The sequence below is a fragment of the Talpa occidentalis genome, unplaced genomic scaffold (genome assembly GCF_014898055.3).
Source record: "Talpa occidentalis isolate TD23 unplaced genomic scaffold, MPIMG_talOcc4v2.1 talOcc4.9, whole genome shotgun sequence".
NCBI classification, from domain to species: domain Eukaryota; kingdom Metazoa; phylum Chordata; class Mammalia; order Eulipotyphla; family Talpidae; genus Talpa; species Talpa occidentalis.
The window spans coordinates 42596743-42618240 of NW_023605305.1; the positions used below are offsets into that span (position 1 = coordinate 42596743).

The window sequence follows — 21498 nt, forward strand, 5'->3', positions numbered from 1 at the left end:
AAACACTGTTAGGCTGTTTGCTTTCAGATGCTGCATTCAATAGTGTTCTTATCTCCACTGTTGCTGCTGGTGGTGCTGATTGTGAGTTAATAAAGTCTCTTATGAAATCACTAGGTGTTGAACATTATACCAGAATTTTGAGGGACTCCAGGGATTTCAACATTACCGTCCAGCCTAGATTCCAGTGTGTCCCTATTTTTCTAAAAACAACAAAATACTGTGGAAAGAAACAGTGAACTTATTAGATGAAGACAAAGCAAACTGGACAAAGTGTTTTCACCCACTTCTGAAGCTTCAATACAATATTATGAAAATATCATGTCTCCTTCTCAACATAATTAACTCCAAAAATAGTAGAAAATTCCTTCATTGTAACTTGGCCAAGTATAGTGAACAAGGAGAAGTTCTTCACTTGGTAATGGGTTTTCTTATTTTATGATTGAAAGTTTACATTTATTCATTTAAAAGTTTCAATCTTTATTCTTTTTTGCTTTAGTGCTTCCCTCTTATTTAATTAGCATACTATAATTTTAAAAATTGAGATATAATTGACATATAACATTACATTAATTTGAGGTATACAACATGATTTGATAGTTGTGTTTCAAAATCATTACCACAATCAGTTAGTTAACATCCATACCCTCTACATAGTCACAAAGGTATTTTTTCTTATGATGATAAGTTTTGAGACTGCTTTCTTAACAACTTCAAATAAGCCAGAGAGTATTATTAACTATATTCACCAGGCTTTACATGATATTCTCATGATTTATTTTATTTTGTAACTGGAAGTTTGAAATTTTTGACTCTCTTTACCCACCTCTTTATTTCTTGCCTCTATTCTATGTATCTATGAACTCAGTCTTTGTTTTGTTGGTTTAGACGCTACATATACAAGTGATAACACAATATTTTATCTTTCTCTATTTGACTTCACTTTGCATAATGTACTCAAGGTCCATCCATGTTGTCACAAATGGTAGGGTTTCCTTCTTTTTCATTTTTGAATAATATTCCGTGTGTGTGTGTGTGTGTGTGTGTGTTTACCACATTGGAAAATCTCAGTCTTGATTTCTTTAAATTGTGCCTTCTCCACATTTTCTCTATCATATCCTCCTTTTAAATTTTATATCTCTTTCACATATTCTATATTCTATATGGCATTAATCCCTGACTCTTTATATGAATTTATCTTTCAGTTCTCTAATTCTCTCACTGGCAACATTAATCTATTACTTAATCTGTTTCTTCCAAATAATTAATTCTTTCTGTGTTTAATTTGTTTTACAAGCACTTGTTACTGCATTTCTAGTTCTGTTGTATTCTTTTTCAAATTTACTTGACTTCTTGTTTCTTGCTCAAGAGAAGATATACTCTATGTTGAGAAGATGTGCTCAATTTTGTCTTTTATTTCTGTAAAAATGTTAATTTTCAGATTTTTGTACATGATAATCCCAATATTCGAAGTTGCTGCAATCATACTTTTCTATAGATTGTTTCAAAAACTCTCTCTCTCTGTACCTTGCTACGGTCAATATTTTGGATTGGGGGCTTTGAGTTATCTGTGAGAACATTTTGAGATAGAAATAAAGTCTCAAAATCTGTGCTGTATTCATGAAAATTCAGTCATCCTGTGAGAACTCCCAGGAGTCAGCCCGCTAGCTTCATTTGTTTTCAATAGTTTTTTGAGTTATGGTTTATATTCCATAAAATGTCTCTGTTTAAGTTCGAACTTTTATAAGACTGTTGATGAATGGAGTACTGAGTGAAATGTACAATGTAACAGAGAAGGAAAAGGTTGATGTACTTGCTATGGGAGGAAGGAGAGGGGACTTGGAGTATTTTGATGAAAGGAATGAAACAAGTGAGTGTGCTCACCAACTTCTCTTCTGAAGGTGGAGTTCCTGATCTCTACCTTCAAAGAGTGCATTCTGATGCTCTGTATATATAAGCTCAGGCATTTATCTGGTGCTGCTTAAATGATAGTTCCTTCCATCCTTGTTTGCTTTTCTTCCATGACACAGATATTTCCTTGTCCTTGCAGATGTACTAAAAACAATCTTCTGATGATATGGTTCTGATGACCACAAATAAGCCCACATCACTAATGTTTTCAATGGTCTTTATCCAGATAAAGGTCAATGTTCAATTTAAATGTAGTTTCCTGTTGTTGAAGGCATGAAATGGAGCTTTCATCCTGCCTAAAGGGCAATCACCCTTCGATTCTCCCCCTTCTTTGTAGTGTAATCATGCTGGCTATAAACGCGACACCAATAAGAATTAGAATACTATAAATGATTGACATGCTATAAAAAGTGATGGTTTGGACAAGGGGGCATCTCTTGGTGTGTGGTAAGTTCTGTCTATAGGATTGTATACTTAAGAACTCAACAATCTCAGAAAACCCTGTCAGTCAGCCTTGTGAATTTGGGCAACTCACTTAACATCTCTGTGGTAGCTTATTTTAAAATTGGATTTTGTTTTGCCAAATTTTAGGGGGAGTTGTGAGAAATAGAAAAGGTAATGTAGGTTCCAATGGGTGGTGAATTTAGAAACGGTATAGAAATAAATTTCTATAATAGCATGACCATTCCCCTCCTGTTGGGATCAGGATGAATCTTCTCTATCATCAAAGAGTGGCAGGAGGAGCTGGCCATCCTTGGGGAATAAGGACCCTGATGTAGTGGGAAAGAGCATCTCATTAGGGGGCATATGGTTTGGATTCTCTTCCAGACTCTGTAACCACTTAACTGTGTGACCTTGACAGGTTACCTAATCCCACTGTCTCCCTTTGTCAAACTTCATAACCTCACTAAATGGTTGCTACTATAAATTTTTATTTTCAAGATTTACACCACAAGAGACATCTTTCAATGTATGTTTTTTTCCATAAAATTATCTTCAAACCACATTTTTGGAGGTCTTCATCAATTCTTTATGGGCTTCTTGGTCACAAACCTAGAAGCACTTGAGGGCCTTATTTGGTTCCCTGTCCTAAGGCTTTTGTAAAGAAACTGGCAAGAAAATTAGTATTTCCCTTTGGCAATAGGCTGAGGTTTGAAAGTAACTGAGAACCTGTAAATGGAGTCCTCACTAGGTAACAGGTCACCCTTTCTTTCTACCATAATTATGCATATGAATTGTTATACTGTTCTTGAAACACCTACTTGACAAATCCCTTTAGAGTCACACTTTGAACACCTCAGGGCATAACCCCCCTTGGTAGCAAAAATAAACTACAGCCTAAAGCAACATGACATTTTCTACTAGATATCAACATTTTTCCATCTGACATTTAGTAGATCCTAGGCAGCCAAAAAAAATAATACCAGCTGCCTCTAAGGTTATTATTCATCATTATTGTTCTATCATTATGTATTGTTAAGATCCATCAAAGTGATATTAAGATTGTTCATATGAGTGCTTCTTTTTCTCGTATTACCATTTTTCTCTGAAGTCTTTTTGCTAACAAATGCCCAAGAAATTAGTCAGGCAAAGGAAAAAACTAAGCAGAGAAATAGAAGAACTGCTTTGGTCCATTCCAAAGACACATATAGAGGGAAAGACTATCCCCTCACCCAGGCCTTTCATCTAATGCAGCACACGGAAATGGAATTGGTATTATACAGGTGTAATGGGCCCTACATACTTATAGTAGTTTTTAAGTCAGAAAGAAAAAGAAACATATCAGATGGTTTCACTTGGAGGAGGAATGTAGAGGAAACAAATAAGGGATCGGGGCGGGGGGAATCATAAAAAATTAAAAAACAAAATCAACAGGCAACTATAAATCAGAGACATTCTGTAGGAAGGAGGAGAGTGAAGGATCAAAACAGGGTTGGGAAGAGCACAAGGGACTATGGTGATGGGAATGGGGGAATTGGTGGTGGGAATTCCATGGGGACAACACCTGAGAGGAGAAAGCATACATGTACAAGAACGATCTAAAATATATATATAATAAAATAAATAATTAATTTAAAAAGTTTTTCTAAGACTTAAGAGAAAACGGTAGTCATTTAAATATTTAAGCTTATCAATTTTTTCCTTATTTTTCTTAGTAATTTTTCCTCCTTAAGTCCACCTCCTGGGCCTTCTAGAAGTTAACAGACTTCAGGCTAAGTACCCATAGACTTATAGTGAAAACCTACGTCATTTTTAATATGGCCTGGAAATAAGAAAACACTCACTATGTCATTGTAGATATAAAAATTCCGAAGATACATTTAAAATCTCTGAGTCCTCGCCAACATTACTTGTAAGCAAATAATCTTCTTTACCCCTTTATATGTCAAGATACGTCTAGGAATGGAGAATTAACTTTTTTTTTAATTGAAGTAACTGTATTAAATATTATGTAAGTTTCAGGTGTGCATCATTGAAAATCAACAAGTCTAGATACTGTATCAAGTTCACCGTTGAGAAAAAAGGGGATTTTTCTTTGTGTAGAGCCAGGTCAAGATTTATTCTTATTGATATTTTGTCCAGTGTGTTACTCACTTGAGGAAGTTGATGAACTTATGAATTGATGACTCAAGGAAATTTGTGACTTTGTTTCCTCAAGCCACTCAAGTCTGAGGAAGGTCAAGCACAGATGAATGCAGGAGATGGCCGTGTCTCTGTGTCAGTCTTTGATTTTAGCCATCCCGGTTCTGTATTGGTGTGTAGCCTGGGTATTTATTCTTAATGGTACCTGGAAGTAACTGTGATGTAAAATATCTATCAAAGATAATTATAACATTTATTGAACACATACTATTTGCCAGCCACTTCTTTTTGAGTGTGTAGAAGAACTGGGGTGTAGACTGGAGGTATGGGGCTCAGAGGATTCACCAGAGACACAGCGGGGAGAAGAGCAGGTGAATTTACTGAAATACACTGCCAACGGGAGCAGTGGACAAGACAGGAGATTGAACTCAGGCTTAGCAATGCTAGTACAGTGACTTAACCTCTAGGCCACCAGGAAGGCCCCAGGCACTTTTTTTAAAGTTTAAAGGCACTTAATGTTTTTTCTCATGTAATCCTCACCACAATCCTGAGGGGTGGACAATGCTATTATCCTTATTTTATAGATGGAGAAATTTGCCTCCATTCATAGAATAGGTGTCAGAACAAAGATTCACATTTGGCTGCTTGCCTCCAGAGCCCACAGCCCACCCTCTCAGCACCTGCCCACCCTCCAGAAGAGAGCAAACTTCACATTTCACTGTTCTGTTACCTTGGACATGACCCCCGCACCACACTCAGCATTAGACACACTAAGAATCTGGCATCTGCTTCTGATTTTTCTGAAGAATTATGAGACTGGGGAGGCCTTATTGAGGAACAGTTGCAGTTGTGGTCTGGACCATTATTCCATCAGGTCCTGCTGAGAGACTCTTGGGCACCTCACACTGTTCTTGCTCTATCCTGCTCTAGTCTCTAGTGGTTAGTCCTTTTAATTCCTGCTCATTGCTATGTAAACTTGGTAACTCAAGTTGTGTTAGAGTGTCACCGCCTGGGCAGGAATTGGCTAAGGAGCGCTAACCTTTCCCCTGTGTGCTGTGCATGAACTCTGGGGTGGCTGTGCTGGGGTTCTCTGTCTTAGCCTCATGAACATGCCATGTGGCACTGAGTCTGTCTACACTCAATCCTGCCCTTCCTGGGTAGCTCTGTCCTCTGGGTAGCTGTGCCTATAATCTCTAAGGGTGTGGTGACCCCAGGGCAAAAGATATCTTCCCCCATTTTCTCAGGAAGAGGAACCTTTTGAAATAGAGTCTGGGCTGATTTAATACCAAAATCTTTGGGTATTTTAACTAACTCTTCCGTGTCCACTCACAAGCAGTGGAAGTGGTGGTACTTCATTCATTGACGACAAATTCATCAAGCACCTATTTATGTTCCAGGCACTGTGCACTGGGGTTCCTATGATGGCTAGGATGGAAATTTTTCCTGCTTTCATACTTTGCCAGTTTGGAATGAATAAGACTCATGAAGAGGAGATTAGAATTCAATTTAATATAGACTCTGATAAGGCGTAATGGAGAATTTTGAGCACCTACTACTCCAGGCTTGACTGGCTAGGACAGGTTACCCAGCGGACGTGACATCTGTGACTCGAAGGATGACTAGAAGTTAGGAAGGTAAAGAGGGTGACAGTCTGGTAGAGAGGAAGGAAAGAGTTTCAAGAAAGAAGGAATAATAAATTTAACAGCCTGCAGGTAGAGAAAGCGTGCGAGGTTGGACAGACCTAGTGAGCTTAGGTTAGCTGAAGCAGAGTTTGAAATAGGGAGGGGTGAGCAGGTGTGGGGTTGTGAAGGGTGGCCACCATTAATTTTTCTGTGTCAGGTACGGACCACTTCTGTTCATGGATTAATCACCGTCACTTGGGTATCTGGTGGCAGTGTACTGAAGAGTCACATTTGTGGAGTTGTGTATGCTGGGAATGATGGATGATCTCAGAGACCTTTGGTCCTGGTTCTAGCCTGTACCATCCAAGGGCCCCAAGTCAGTCATTCTTCTCCCTTTCCTAGGTGGAATCCCTGTTGCCCAAGACACACATAGTTTTCCTGCTGCTGCCAGCAGTGTTCTGCACTCCAAAATTTAGAGTCTTTACTCAAGGTCCCCAATGATGCCTCTTTCCCTATCAGCCCTATTGTTTTTGAAATAATATTGGTTTACAACACTTTATATGATTTAGGAATAGGTTCACACCTATTCCTCAGATGTTTGTCACCGTATCACATCCACCACAGTCCTCCACCCACCATAGGCCACTAGGCCTCTTCCCCATTTTATTTCTGCCCCTTCCTTTTTTACCCCTCTGGTAGCCTCAATTCTATAGTCAGACCTTTAGGGTTTGTTTTGGTTAAGTTTTGTTTGTCGTATTGTTTCTCCATATTCCACATATGAATGAAATAATCTTGTATTGTCTTTCTCTATCTGACTTATTTCACATAGCATAATCCCCTCCTGTTCCATCTATGTTACTGCAAATGGCAAGAGTTTGCCTTTTTTTTTTTTTAACAACTGAGTAATATTCTGTTGTGCATCTATATCTCGTCTTAATCTACTCCTGTTTCCTGGGGCGCTAAGGTTGTTTCCATCACTTGGCTATTAAAAATACTATAAATAGTATTACACTGAACTTGGGAGAGCATATATCTCTTCAAATTAGTGTTTTTCATTCTTTGGGTAGATATCTAGGGGTAGAATTGCTTATTAGGCTTTCTTCTTTTTTTTAAGATTTATTTATGCATACAAGAACTAGGGTACAAGTGAGAGGTGTGGGGGGTGAGAGGATTCACCAGAGACAGAGTGGGGAACAGAACAGGCAGATTGACTGGAATACACCGCTGAGGGGAGCAGCGGGTGAGTCAGGAGAGGTCTGCTGCACCATGTGGGTATCTCCCTGGCGGGGGATCAAACTTATGCTGCAGTGGCTGAGGAGAGCTTCATAGATTGCGTCTTAACCCCTTGTGCCACCAGGGAGGCACTTATTAGGCTTTCTTAAGTCTTCTTTTTTTGGTTTTCTAATTGACACTTTTCTGAAGATGCATCAAGACCTAAAGATTGGGTCACAGGCTTTTGAGGAGCCTTTCCAAGAGTTGCCCTTTAAAGGTGTCCCTCCCATATCGGAATGACTGAATTCAGACACTGCAAACCTCCAGAATATATTCAACCACCAACAGAAGCATGCACCACCAGTTTCTCTCACCAGTGGCTGACAGCCTCCCTCCCCCACTTTGATTAAGAACAAAACAATAACTTCTGATGTTGGTTAGTATTTTAAAATTCCTTCCAGAGGACCTGGTGATTTTTTTTACCAAAACACTGTTAGGCAGCCTTTGGCCTCTCTGCTTATTACCTAAGTCTGTCACACTCCCAGACTCTCCCTGCATGTTGTTTTTGATTTGCTTTTATTTTTGTCACCTTTTTCCATTACCATTTTAATGTTCAATTTCCATGCTAAGTAAAATAGGTTTTCTGTCCCTGTTTCCTCCTACCTCTCCTCTCAAACACCAATAAAGCCCAGGGGCCGTTCTCACAGATCCTAGTTGCAGGGAGGACATTTTCACTAGTGAAGGCTCTAGCTTCAGACAAGGGCACTAATGAATCAATCATCAGGCTTTTATTAAGTGTCTCTCTGCTAAAAGCATAGCTTTCTCGGCAGCCAGATGGCCCTAGCTCTGCACTCCTGAAGGTAATCTGGACCCAGTCACTAATTACTCTTCTTCCCAGCAGCAGAGAGAAACAGCAATTTTTAAATTGTTTCTATTGATCACAGGACCTTTTCTCCAGAATATCACTCTCTATAAAAAAGGGAATATAATCATTTCTAGTTAACATAGTTTAAAAAAAGTTATAGAAGAAAGGCAGTTTATATAGTGAGTAGGAATACACAATTTGCAGTCAGCAGACCAGGGTGTGAATCCGGGCTTCATCCTGTACTAGCTATGAGAAGAAAGGGAAGTCATTTTGCACCTCAGTTTCTCTTTCTGCAAAATGGAAATCATATTTCACAGATCTATCTATTTCACAGATCTATCTATTTAATCATATTTCACAGATCTATTTCACAGATCTGTTTCACAGATCTATTTGACAGAGGAGGTACTGTTGCTTTTGTTATTAAGAAAGTCATCTGTCTGTCTGATTTTAGACCAATCTGATATATTTTCATCTTTTTTGGGGGATTCTCCTTTCTCCATACAAGTCCCCATTTTTCTTCAAAGGTGGGGCATGATCTTGCTGTCACTAATACTCTGTCTAACTTTTTATAATTACAGCGAAAATTAAGGTTTAAAGAAGCTGACGTTTTTCTTTCATTTCTCTTTCCTCAATGAGATGATTATGTTCTCTTTATAGAATGATGAGGTGGAGTTTGTTCGAACTGGCTATGGGAAGGACATGGTAAAAGTTCTCCACATTCGACGAGATGGAAAATATCACACCATTAAAGAGGTGGCAACTTCAGTGCAACTCACACTGGCCTCCAAAAAAGATTACCTGCATGGAGATAATTCAGATATCATCCCGACAGACACCATCAAGAACACAGTACATGTTTTGGCAAAATTAAAAGGGGTATGTGCTTCCTTTTCCTAAGATGCTGCCAGTCTTGATGCAGAATTCACTGTACATGTGGATATTATTTTTTCATTTCAAGTTCCCTTAATTTTTTAAAAAGATTTATTTATTTATTTATACAAGAACCGGGGTACAGGCCAGATGCGTGGGAGGGTGAGAGGCTGCACCAGAGACAGAGCAGGGAATAGAACAGGCAGACTGACGAAATACACTGCTGAGGGCAGCAGCGGATGTGGCAGGAGAGGTCTGTTGTGCCATGTGGGTAACTGGCCTGGAATCAAACTCGGGCTGCAGAGGCTGCAGACAGCTTCACAGCGCTGCGCTCAACTACCTGCACCACCAGGGGAGGCCCAGTTCCCTTAACTTTAAAACCCACTTTTACACTTAAGTCATTAAAAAATTCTTTTTCTATTCAAACATTTGCAACCTCACAGAAAAACTTATGTTAAAAGAAAACATTTCTTTGTTTTCTTTTCTTCATTCTCAACTGACTGCAACATCTTTTAGGCAAAGAAACCTATTCAACAGCTATACATCCCGTTTCTTAATTATCATCACTGGCAAATCAAGACCCTGACAGGATTTCAGGAAACAATATAATACATTTTTGTCATGTATTTCTTGAAGTCATAATTTTTTTCCTTTAGAATGGTGAGCATATGTAGAAGAAAATACTTTTTATTTTCCTGTTGTTATTACAGAAGAAATTTTTAGTATAAGATACATTTTGAAATCTATTAGCCCAACTTTTAATGCCTTCTTGATTTTCTCAACTCCATAACCACTTACTATCTGTGTGTGGTGGTAACTGTACTCTTCAAAGGGGTCTCATAGCTGATAGAATCTCTTTTTTAGCACTTGAGCCTCAGGTTTCTTTATGTGTAAGTGAAGTGTTGTTGGATCACCAGCAGATAATTTTATTTGTGAAAGAAGCCTAAAAAGACAAGAAATGTATACTGGATATCTTCTTTTCTCGTATTTTTGTATGAACTCTGCATTCAGTGCATGAAATGAATAAGGTAATTGAAATATAATTTCTGCAGGACCTGTCTCCAACCTGAACCTTTCTCTTGCTTAACCAGCATTGCCCAGCAAGCAAGATAGGCCTATGGAAATAGGCATCACTTAAAAAAAAATAAACTGAAAATTGCTTCTGTATTGCCTTGTCAAAAACAGCCTGGTAACAGGTCTACACTCTGTAAAAGAGCAAAAAGGAACGGACCTGGATATTATAAACAACTTAAATTCATTCTTTGTAGAGAGAGTGACCATATAATTTTTTTATCCAAACCAGGACACTTTTGAGAGTGAGATCAGATCTATTAATAATTATTCTGGAGCAACAGGTATAAACAGATCTGTCCCAGGGAAACCTGTCCAATGGCCCACCATAATTATCAGCAAAAGCATAAATTGTAAGCTATGCTAGGACCATATAAACATGACCTCGAGATTCATATGAGGAATTTATATGGAAATGAAAAGTTGCTTTGTGAGATGGAGAGGTAGGGATGGTCAATAGAATGCCAGTATACAAGACAAGGAAACTTCAGGACCCTTAATTTACACTTTTCCTTAAGAAACTATGATGCCTGTTTGCTGACTTGATAAAGAGACCCTAGAATTGTGGAGTATATTATAATACTGTCTTGGTATTGGTGATGTCTAGCTTGCTGGGAGGAGAATCTGAATGTTAAGTTACTTTTTAGTTCATCCATTGATGAACACATCCTCTTTGCAAAACGGGCTTCTTTGAAAATCAGGATAGAGCCTAGCCTGGTGATGGTGATCTATTTACTACACTTAGAAACTCTGATGAAAAACTGGCATAAGGGTCAGAATGGGGCATTTGCAATTGTATAGGGGAATATAAAAATAAAATTTATTATTTAAAAAAAAAAACTGGCATAAGGACCAATACATTCCTCTCTCAAGATTCTTTCTGTGTTTCTCTGATTCTAAAAAGCACTTGATCGAGAAAGAGAGTTCCATGGGTATTTAAATTTTATTTTTATTATTTATTTATTTATTATTTTTAAACAGCTTTATTAAGATACTTCACAAACCATGAAATTCACCCACTTAAAGTATATAATTCGGTGGGTTTGGTATATTACATAATTAATTTTAATAAGCTGTGGCAAAACATATATCACATGAAATTTACCATTTTAGCCATGGTTGCATGTACCGTTCAGTGGCCTTAATTACTTTCACTATGTTGTGTAACTCATCACCACTATCTATTTATAAAACATTTTCGTCACTCCAACAGGTATTCTGTAACCATTAAGCAAAAACTGCTCATTCCTCTCCCCCACTTCCCCCCAGTTCCAGGCAACCTCTAATCTACTCTATTTTTAAATTTTATTTTTAAATGGAGCAAGTTTTTTTGCTCACTAGTGTTTTCTTTTTTTTCTAGATCAAAAGCATAGAAGTCTTTGCTATGAATATCTGTGAGCATTTCCTTTCTTCTTTTAACCATGTCACCCGAGCTCAAGTCTACGTGGAAGAAGTCCCTTGGAAACGTTTTGAAAAGGTTACCCCACTTATTTGTGCTCTAAGTTTAATGAACAAAATTGGCTTTATGACATATGCTGAGAGTTTACTGGAAATGATTTTTTTTCTGATTTTCAGAATGGGGTTAAACATGTGCATGCATTTATTCACACTGCCACTGGAACGCACTTCTGTGAGGTTGAGCAGATGAGGAGTGGTAAGAAAATATTTTTCATTTCTCTGACTTTTTCTTCTCAACAACTCTGTTTATTAACACTGAGAGAAACCATAGCGAATTTTGAGGCCTTTTCAATCTGAGGTGGCAGTGAACGGTGTACCTTTAGGTTACATTGAAGAAGGACTTATTTTTTATCTTAAAAATATAAAAATAAAACAATATGATACCTTTTACAACAAATTTGAGGGCTGAATGAAGCAGATAATTTTCATTACCTGATTTTGAGGTGAAGGAAAAAAAAGAAGGTTGATAAGAACCCAAATCTCTGAATTTTCTGACCAGTGCTTTTTACATATAATTATAATTATAATAATTTTTATAAAAATATCTAGTAAACAACAATCAAGTTCTGACATTTTATTTGCATAATAATAAAACCACCTTTATAATTACAATTATTAGGAACTGAGCCTCATTTAAAAGAGCAATAACAGGGCCTTCCCAGTGGTGTAGCGGTTGAGTGCTGGGTTGCGAAGCTGCCAGCTTTGATCCCAGGCTGCTCCCCGGCCACCGGAGGAGGGTCCCACATGGCGCGCAGACCTCTCCTGCCACCCGCTGCTCCCCTCAGCAGTGTACTTCGGTCCTTCTGCCTGCTCTGCTCCCCGCTCTGACTCTGGTGAATTCTCTCACCTCCCTTGCTTCTGACTGTACCCAGTGCTTGTATAAATAAATAAATAAATAAATAAATCTTAAAAAAAAATAAAAGAGCAATAACAATTATATCATTCTTTCTATTTACCATGAAATTTAAAAATTAACTGTGGGTCATATATAAAATATAGACCTTACTAACACTGATTGAAATTTAAAAATTCCTAAGGCTGTCTTCCATTGATTTGTTGAGTTTGCCAGATCAGAGTTCAGTAATAGACTGAGTGAGACCAGGGAGCTCTAAGAAACATGGAACTAAACATGGTAGAAATGTTTCTATTTTAATACAAAATAAACTTTAATGATCATTATAAATTGAGAGTATGAACTCTGAACTCTTTTCTTTCTCTCTCTTCTTCTCTTTCCTGGCTATTCCTTTCTGTTCATTTCCTTTTCTTTCTGTATCTCCTTCTCTTTCTTCCCTACTTCTCTTCAGTCTGAAATTATAGTGACACTTCATAAAAATCAGAAATATTATAAAGGTAATAAAATATAAGTCCCTTCTCATTCTAATTTCTGTTGGATGATGCCTTCCCTTAGAAAGTTCTAATCTAGCTATCATTTAAACTTTGTCACTGTATTAAATTGTAAACACAGCTAAGGCCTTTTCAGTGATTAAAAGTAATGACAGGAGAGGAAATATTCCAATTGATTTTTTCACATCAAGGTCTAATTAACCAAATGACTTTAGAAAAATTGTTCAGAATGTGCTGGACATTGGAGAAAGAAAATTGCAGGCAGAGGAAACAGAATGTATGTGGGTAGGAGGCATAGAGGGGTAGAAGAGGGAAATTAAAAGAATTTGAGTACCAGTCTTATGCTAATCACCATACTGGGCAAATAATTTTATTGTAGAAATGGCAAAGAATTTGAGGAATGGGAGCAAGTCCAAAGGGTCTAGTTAGTAGAATGTAAGAGGCAGGAATGAACATGAAGAGGTTGATTTGGGCTGAATTTTTAAGGGCCTGGTGTACCATACTAACAAGATTGATGTAATTTTGAAGGCAGTTTTGAACAGTGGTGGAGCTGGTAGATCTTGGAATCACTCTACACTGAATTTGAATCTGAGTTCTGCCACTTAATAACTTTATGCCTATGAGCAAGTTATTTACACTACCTCACCACCAATGGTTTTTCATTGGTAAGGTGAGGATAACAGTGTCTTCTGTCAATGATTGTCAAGAGAATTAAAGGAGACAAATGTCAATTTAGCAGAGTACTTGGTACATAGGAAGCACTCCTTAAATGACAGTTATCATTATTATTACTATAGTTATTATTACTGACAAGGAAAATTGAGATGCAGGGAAGATGTGTGTGTTGGGGAATGCACCAATCCAGAAAGTTATTCAGGAGCCCAGTTTGATTCGACCATTAATTTTTTTAATTTGATAATGAATATTTAGCTATTTTTATTGCAATAACATTGGTTTCCTGACAACGTATTTGATTTAGGGGAATAGGTTCACGCCTCCTTTGATATATGTCACCACACCACACCCCCTCCAAATCACCCATAGTTCTTTACCATATAGATCATTGCACTCCCTCCCCACTTTGTTTTCTACACCCTCCCTCCCCCTCTAGTAATCTCAGTTATGCAATATTATTTCTAGGGTTTATTTTAATTTTGTTTTATTTTTTGCAATGTTTTGTTTCTCTATATTCCACATATGAATGAAATTATGCAGTATTTGTCTTTTTCCTCTTGACTTATTTCACTTAACATAATCCCCTCCAGTTCCATCCATGTTGTCACAAAGAGCAAGAGTTTGTCTTTTTTGTAGTTGAGTAGTATCCCATCATGTATATATATCACATCTTAATCCACTAATCTGTCATTTGGGTACTTAAGTTGTTTCCATAACGTGGCTGTTGTAAAGAATTAAAACAGTGCTGCAATGAGCATAGGAACGCATGTATTTCTGGTATTATTTTTTTCATCCTTCAGGTAAATTTCCACAAAAATAGAGATGATTGGTGACTTCTACAAGAATATTCTAGCAGAGTATGAGGTGGACATAAGAAATCAGGCTGTTCTTCACACCCTTGTTCTTTCCAGGAATTGCCACAAGTTGTCAATCTGAATTCTAGACAACTGGCTGCTACAGTGTGGAAAACTAGTCACCATATTTAGCGTAAGGCTTTTGCTTTCTGCAGGAGGTTACAGTGCCTCAGGGTATTGCCATCTTTGTGGCTGTGTTCCCAAAGTTCCAGGTTGATGCATCCAGAGTCCAGCCACACACAAATATCAAGTGAAGCTGGCAGGAATCAGGGTAGGGAGAGAAGCATAGGAGCCCTTACATATATGCAGTGTGTGCTTGTGCACAGAGATTGTATGAATGTGTGTTTCTTTCAGTGTTACAACTGTGAAGATAATACTTGTATTCTCCTTTGGAGTGTAGGCTCTATGTTCTTTTGGTAGCAATGTTTGGTTCATCATTTGATTATTATACATGAGCTAAATTTGCAGATATTTTGAGATCAGTCAATGTGTGATCACTGTCATAAAAATTGCCTTTGCATAGCCTTAACTGAATAAAATAACCATCCACATTCTCTCTCTCTTTCTCTCTCCTCCCCCCTTCTCATGCACACTCATGCACGCACACACCAATTCACATGGTGAATGCTGTTGCTATAAAGCTCTAAGTAAGGCTTTCGGTGAGGAACTTAGTAGGATGGGGAGAGTTCTGCCCCCTTGAATACATGTACTTACATTCAGCCATGCAGCTCCCCAAATAGATTTTCCCCAACAGGATATGTAAATAGGTTTCTCCTGGTGAATTGGATTCATTCTTATCAATTCAACATTTATAGAGATCCTACCAAATCCTAACCACGAGAACTGCTGTAAAATTAATATTACACTATTTTTTTTCTTGTGGATATTTTAGTTACATCAGTAAATATACTTATAGATATTTTAAAGTCTGCTACTTCCATGGGAGAATATTGAGAGAGACAAATAAATTTTGTCACCCAAAAGAATGAGGGCTGGTGTTATGTTTGTGACTTCCTAAGCTGTGCAAAGAGAAGTTAAGTCCTGCATGTGTGGTAGAGACTCATGGTTTAGGTGTTATATGGATCCTCAATTTTTTCTTCTCATGAGTCTCTGTGAACTACAAGCTTAGTCAAGTCTTGATGTCATCAGAAGGGTTGAATCACTAATTTGAACTAACTTGACTCTCAAACCTCTGTGTTATTTGAATTATAATGCACAATGATTTAAACATCACATTTCTCCCAATCTGATACTAAATATAAAAATTCAGCTAAAGCATAGCTAAGTGGAGAAATGAAAGATGGAGAAGAGATGCCAAATAAGAAATCCTGCCTTTTAGTAGTGAAACAAAGATCCATTGACATGGACAATAGATTAAGAGGTGTCACGCTGAGCAGATGGAAGAAGAGAAATGTGGAAAATAGAAGACCTAGGACAGAAGTGACCACTGCCAAGAAGGCTGTTTGTGTTCTAATATCAAGACTCAATGCTCCTCAGTTCCTCCAAAAGAAAAGTTCTTGGCAAACACAAGGTCTTTTAAAATCATCTTAATTATTTAACTCATTTTACAAAGCCCAGTTAACTTCCTTCCATCCGGATGATGTCACCTCTCCCCCCTCAGAGCTGCAGGGAAGAAGTTTTCACTCACCCTGTGTGAGCTAAATGGACTCTCAAAGGCAAATGATATTTAATTGATCTTCACTTTTTCTAGCACTTTTTACAAGTTTGAGGTTTTCTACTAGAATGATTTAATATAATTTTAAAATATCCTCCTTTTAGCTATTTATGTCCTTTCTGGGGGTGTTAAATGCGGAAGCAATTATCCTCTTCATGACAGGATTTTTTTCTTGGCTCAGGAGAGCTTTGTGCTTTGTGACACCTGATGCGTAGGTAAGGAGTTGGGCTTGTTTTCTATTAATTCCCAGTGAGCTTCTTTCCCTTAGAGAGCTAAAGGGTAGGATGTATGCTTCTCTGAGAGATAAATCACAATCTGTTAAGTGTGTAGGAGGACACTAAAAGCTAGAAAAGATTATGTTCTAGCAAAGTAAAATGTAAAAATCTTTATTTTGCATTACTCTATAACCATGGCAGAAAAGGGGTGGGGGATGCTGATTAAGTAGTTTCATGGGAAGGAACATAGAAAAGGACACTCTTTTTGGTTGAATTACTTCTTTTTGGTCTAAATTGGAATCTTTTTTAGACTGTGTGAAGCATCATATTTTTAGTTGATGGGTCCATGAATTTGAAAGGCTCAGGTTCTTAAGTGTTCAGGAAGCTGGGGCCCAGCCAATAGAGAGATAAAATAAGCTCTCTGATTTCATCCAGTATCTAATGTGTGCCAAGGAAGTATTTTTTCACATTCACAGGGAGAGTTATCTGTTGTTGTTTTTCATAGAACAATGAGTGCACCAGAGTAGATGGTTTGTGTTCTGCTAGAACGGTGGCAATAGTTAATTGTCTTTGGGAATGTGAGACATCTTATTCTGTGTGAAATTGAGGTTAAAACACATTAGAAAACACAACTGCTTTCTCCAGTTTCAGATTCCAGCAAGAAAGTAGATCTTTTCAAAGTTGCCTAGTAAGACTGACACGACCCTAAAATAAATATATCTCGTCTTAGCATTGGGGATGGAAAGGGATGGTACATCTGAAGTACTTTTCAGAATTCAGTGAGCCTTTGGGAGACATGGGGAATATTTAGAGGTGGTTGAAATTGGTAAGAAAAAGTCGATTATGGCAAAATCATCATAAAAGCCTTAGATGGAGCATTCTACTAAGTTCTTTCTGTGTATTTTCTCAGACATCTATCACTCACTAGGCATGAGGATCACCTCCATTTAACAGATAAGAAAATCAAGGTAGAGAGGGGTTAAGTAATTTTTTGAAGGGAAAAGTGCTTGTAAAGAGGAGAGAGGCATGGAGGGCACTGGGTTTGAATCAGTCCCAAGGCTATGGACAAACCACTGTGCAACACTGCATCCCGGAATCCTTGCGAAATTAAGACCATTGGAGAAACAGAAGTCTCATTGACTTACCGGAATGCTAGTGATCAAGGTCAGCTGTCTAGGAAAAGATGAACTGGGGAAAGATTGCCTTTGGTTTTCCATCACTTCTTCTTATCCCCTTTCAAGGGTTGTCACTACTTCTAGCCTGACTCCTGATTGCAAGCCTATGCTTCATTTCTACAGGGTTTTTTTTTTTCCCTCCAGGAGTAAATTATAATTTTAATTTCTAAAGACTTAAGGAGTCACACCTTTCGTGAGTCTTTCTATTTCAATAGTGAATTTTTAAGGAATAAAAAGTTTTCAAGGAAAGTAGGAGCCATTTCTAAAAATAATGCTTCAATTTCCATTTCAGATCCATGGAGATGGTACTTTCAGGTTGGAGGTGTCTGAGGCCCCCACAGCACACTGGAAGGGGAGGTGGCAACCTTCTTGACTCCTGGAAAGGAGTCAAAGGAAGGAGAAAACATTGTGTGGAGGGGGAGTGATCCAAAAAGGAGGTGGTAAAGCTTGGAATCTCATAATGGGTGCTGTGTTTAAACTCCACCTCTGCCAGTTTTTCTATGCAATGATGGACACATAATTAAGTCACCTGTATAAAGAAAATTAACATAATGGAGTTGTGAGGATGAAGTAAGATAAAGACTGAAAAAAGCAGTAACCAATTGCATGCTAACAGTCAAATCTTCTTAGTTAAAGTGGACCCCTGACCCCCTCCTATCCCAGGGGAGGGGCTTTGAGAATTGAGTGGCTGGAGGGGTGCAATCATCAAGAAGGGAAGCAGAAAAGATTGGTGAAGACTTGTTTGGAAGGGAAATAGACTAAGTTGTGAGATACTTATTTCATGAAGTGAATCAGTCCTGTTGCACTCACTTGTTCATTCAACCAGCAGATACTTGTTGATGCTTCCGCAGTGCTTTTGCATTTGAAATTTAGACGCACTTGGATCAGCTCTATACTGCATTTAGAAATGCTGATCTTGGAGAACTATGTCTGCATACATTTATAATTTGATAAAACCAGCCAGCTTAAGTCATTGCTGGTATCTTTCTCTTGAATCTTCTTCAGATTTAACTTCCAGAGAGAACTTCAGAATGTGAGACAAAGATTGTTTTATATCTTACTATTTTATCCTGGAACATCTGGCCAGAATCCCTTATTTAATTAGTACCAATTTAGTAAGAAGATCTAGCACTAGTTACTGGTCATTTCTCTCTGCTATGTGAACATATGTGACTGGGAAATCATCAAACTATCGCATTATGTACCTGTTTCTGAAACTCCACAGCCACTGAGTTAACCACAACCACATTGAAACCACCCAGGTGCTAGAAACCATTGGATTATTAAGATCTCCTCTGGATTTTTTTTAAAAGATTTATTTATTTATTTATACAAGCACTGGGTACAGTCAGAAGCGCGGGAGGGTGGGAGAATTCACCAGAACCAGAGCAGGGAACAGAACAGGCAGACTAATGAAACACACTGCTGAGGGGAGCAGTGGGCACAGCAGGAGAGGTCTGTGTCGCACCATGTGGGACCCTCGCCTGTGGCCGGGGATTGAACCGGCACTGCAGAGGCTGCAGGCAGCTTCGCAGCCCAGAGCTCAACCGCTGCGCCACTGGGGGAGGCCCTCTTCTCTGGATTTTAATTAAGGATCATGAGTTTCATTTTTGTCCTTAAACTAAGACCATGCACATTATAGTGATGCCTGACATCTACAGCCCCTGACTGAAGATTAAATAAGTCAGGAAATGTAGGAATTAGTCTAGACTCACTATGAAACTCACTATGAAACTCACTAAACTCACTATGAAACTAAAAAGAGGTGACTTTAGTCATTCTGCTATAACACTGTACTTTGGAGGTTTTGTACCCAATTGTCCCTGAATGTCCTAGCCTCACCAGCCTGTGCATATCTATAAGACCATCGTGATGTTGCCATGGTGATGTTAATTCCTGAAATTTCCTGGTCTTGTAGCTCTATCATTAAAAAACTGCTGGACCTTTCTGGCCAAACTCTTTCCTTCTGATGGCCTGAAGAACGGTCTCACACGTGCTCAGGGAGAAGTTTGCACCCGCCGGCTATAGCTGCAACCCCGGCTCTACTCAGCTTCTGCTGAACCAGTTGCCTGTGCTCTTTGGGAAGAATATTGCTCTCCACAGAGCATCATCCCCTGGGGCTTCCCAGTGAGTCAACTGGCATCATGTTCTCTTCAGGCTTCACTGAACTCTGGAACTACACTATGTCCCACATGGAAAAAAGAGAATCTTCCTTTCCTAACTCTGTACCCCACCTGTCACTTGGGCCTGCTGCTGGAAATGTTCAACACAGTCAACAGATTCTTCAGAAAGGGAACTGTTTATTACCCCATTACTTCTCCCATTCATCTCATGAGGTGATCTGAAGGGCTGTAGGCGATACCTACCACCTCCTTCATTGTTTTCAGTTCTGCCCCCTGCCCCCAGGTTCACATGAACCAACTTGTCCTTTTCCATTCAGTCATTTCCAAAAGCCTTTGCAGCTATCTACTTAGGCAGATCTATACCTTGTGGGTGATAATCTCATCTTCCTATTCTGGTAGGTTCAGCCAGACCCACCCTATTTCCCGTTCATGAAGTTGTATTGGTTCACCGAGCTCATAACCACAAGATAACTGAGAGCCCACCCGAGTCTGGTTGTGGTAGGAGCCATCAGTCAGTGTAGACAATCACTTGAGGACTACTCTCCATCCCGCTCTATCTCCCCCACCCCAAAGAAAAAAGGGAATCACAGTGGCAGACAGAGGAACTGTTCAGGAGGAACTTTTTTTTTTTAAATACATTTTATTTTTATATTTCCCATACAATTGCAATCCCCTTATTTTGACCCCCATCCTTTCCCTCCCCCCCCCACCATCCATAGAGTGTCTCTGTTCAGAGTTGTTTGATTTTCACTTTCTTATAGTTATTCATTTTCCTGGTCCCTTATTTAAGTTTTCTAGATTCCTGCTATGAGTGAGACCATCCAGTAATTTTCTTTTTCTTTCTGGCTTATTTCGCTGAGCATGATCCCTTCCAGCGCCATCCATGTTGCTGCAAATTGCATGTGTTTGTCTTTTTTGAATGCTGAGTAATATTCCATGGTATATATGTACCACATCTTCTTGATCCAGTCATCTATTTTTGGGCATTTGGGTTGTTTCCAAAGCTTAGCTATTGTAAATAATGCTGATATAAACATAGGGGTGCAGGTGCTCTTTGGAATTGATGTTTCTGTGTCCTTTGGGTAAATACCTAGGAGTGGAATTGCTGGATCATATGGAAGCTCTATGTTTAGTAGGTCCAGAAATCTCCACACAGCTCTCAGGAGGAACTTGTTAACTCATTTCAGTAGGATTGTTTGTTGAGTGAGCTGGAGTTCAAAGTGCAGAAGGTAAATTGGCTTGGTACACACCTGCATGTAGCTGAGAGGAGGACATTCATTTCCTTGGACTTCAATACAACATGGAGGCAAATTCTCTGATTTTCAGTTATCCTAGGGGAGGAGAGGGCAAGGAGTCGAGGTGTATAGACAGAGGAAATGTTACAGGGCAGGGAGAGGGGCACCCCAGAACCCCCAAACCTGCCTGCTCTAAATAGGTTCTACCATCTGCCACATCAAGACAAAACATATAGACTTTTAATGGAAAGGAACTTTAATACAATTAGTGTGTAATACAGAAAAGACAAAATATAGTTTGCAAATCAAACACCCAATGTTACCCATCCCCTCATGGGTAAATGTCTGGCCAAACAGGATTGACCCAAAGCAAAGCCCGAAAGCCAGCCACCAGTCTAAAGTATCTTCTGGCAGGGAACCATGGAAAAGGGTCAGAAACAGCCAGACAAGTCTGGGAGGAAAAGAGCAAAATCAAAATCAAGAGAAAAATTGCCATTGTCAACCTCCCCATGGGTCTCTCACCCACGTCTGTTTCACCCAGTCCAGGACCAAGAAGCAAGCCCATGCGCCTCCTCCAGGTCTCCTTCTGGCTCTCCATCCTGCTTCCTTC

The 21498-nt window shown here is 38.8% G+C and overlaps 1 protein-coding gene across 1 annotated transcript in view; it reads left to right on the forward strand.

The window, feature by feature from the left end:
• Positions 1–136: 136 nt before the first annotated feature.
• LOC119235842 (uricase) overlaps positions 137–21498 on the forward strand; it is a 29263-nt gene continuing 7901 nt past the window's right edge. The window contains exons 1-4 of the mRNA XM_037499417.2: positions 137–415; positions 8851–9069; positions 11495–11611; positions 11710–11788. Of these exons, the coding sequence (XP_037355314.1) occupies positions 308–415; positions 8851–9069; positions 11495–11611; positions 11710–11788 (523 nt within the window). The 5' untranslated portion in view covers positions 137–307. The remainder of the gene's footprint in view (positions 416–8850; positions 9070–11494; positions 11612–11709; positions 11789–21498) is intronic.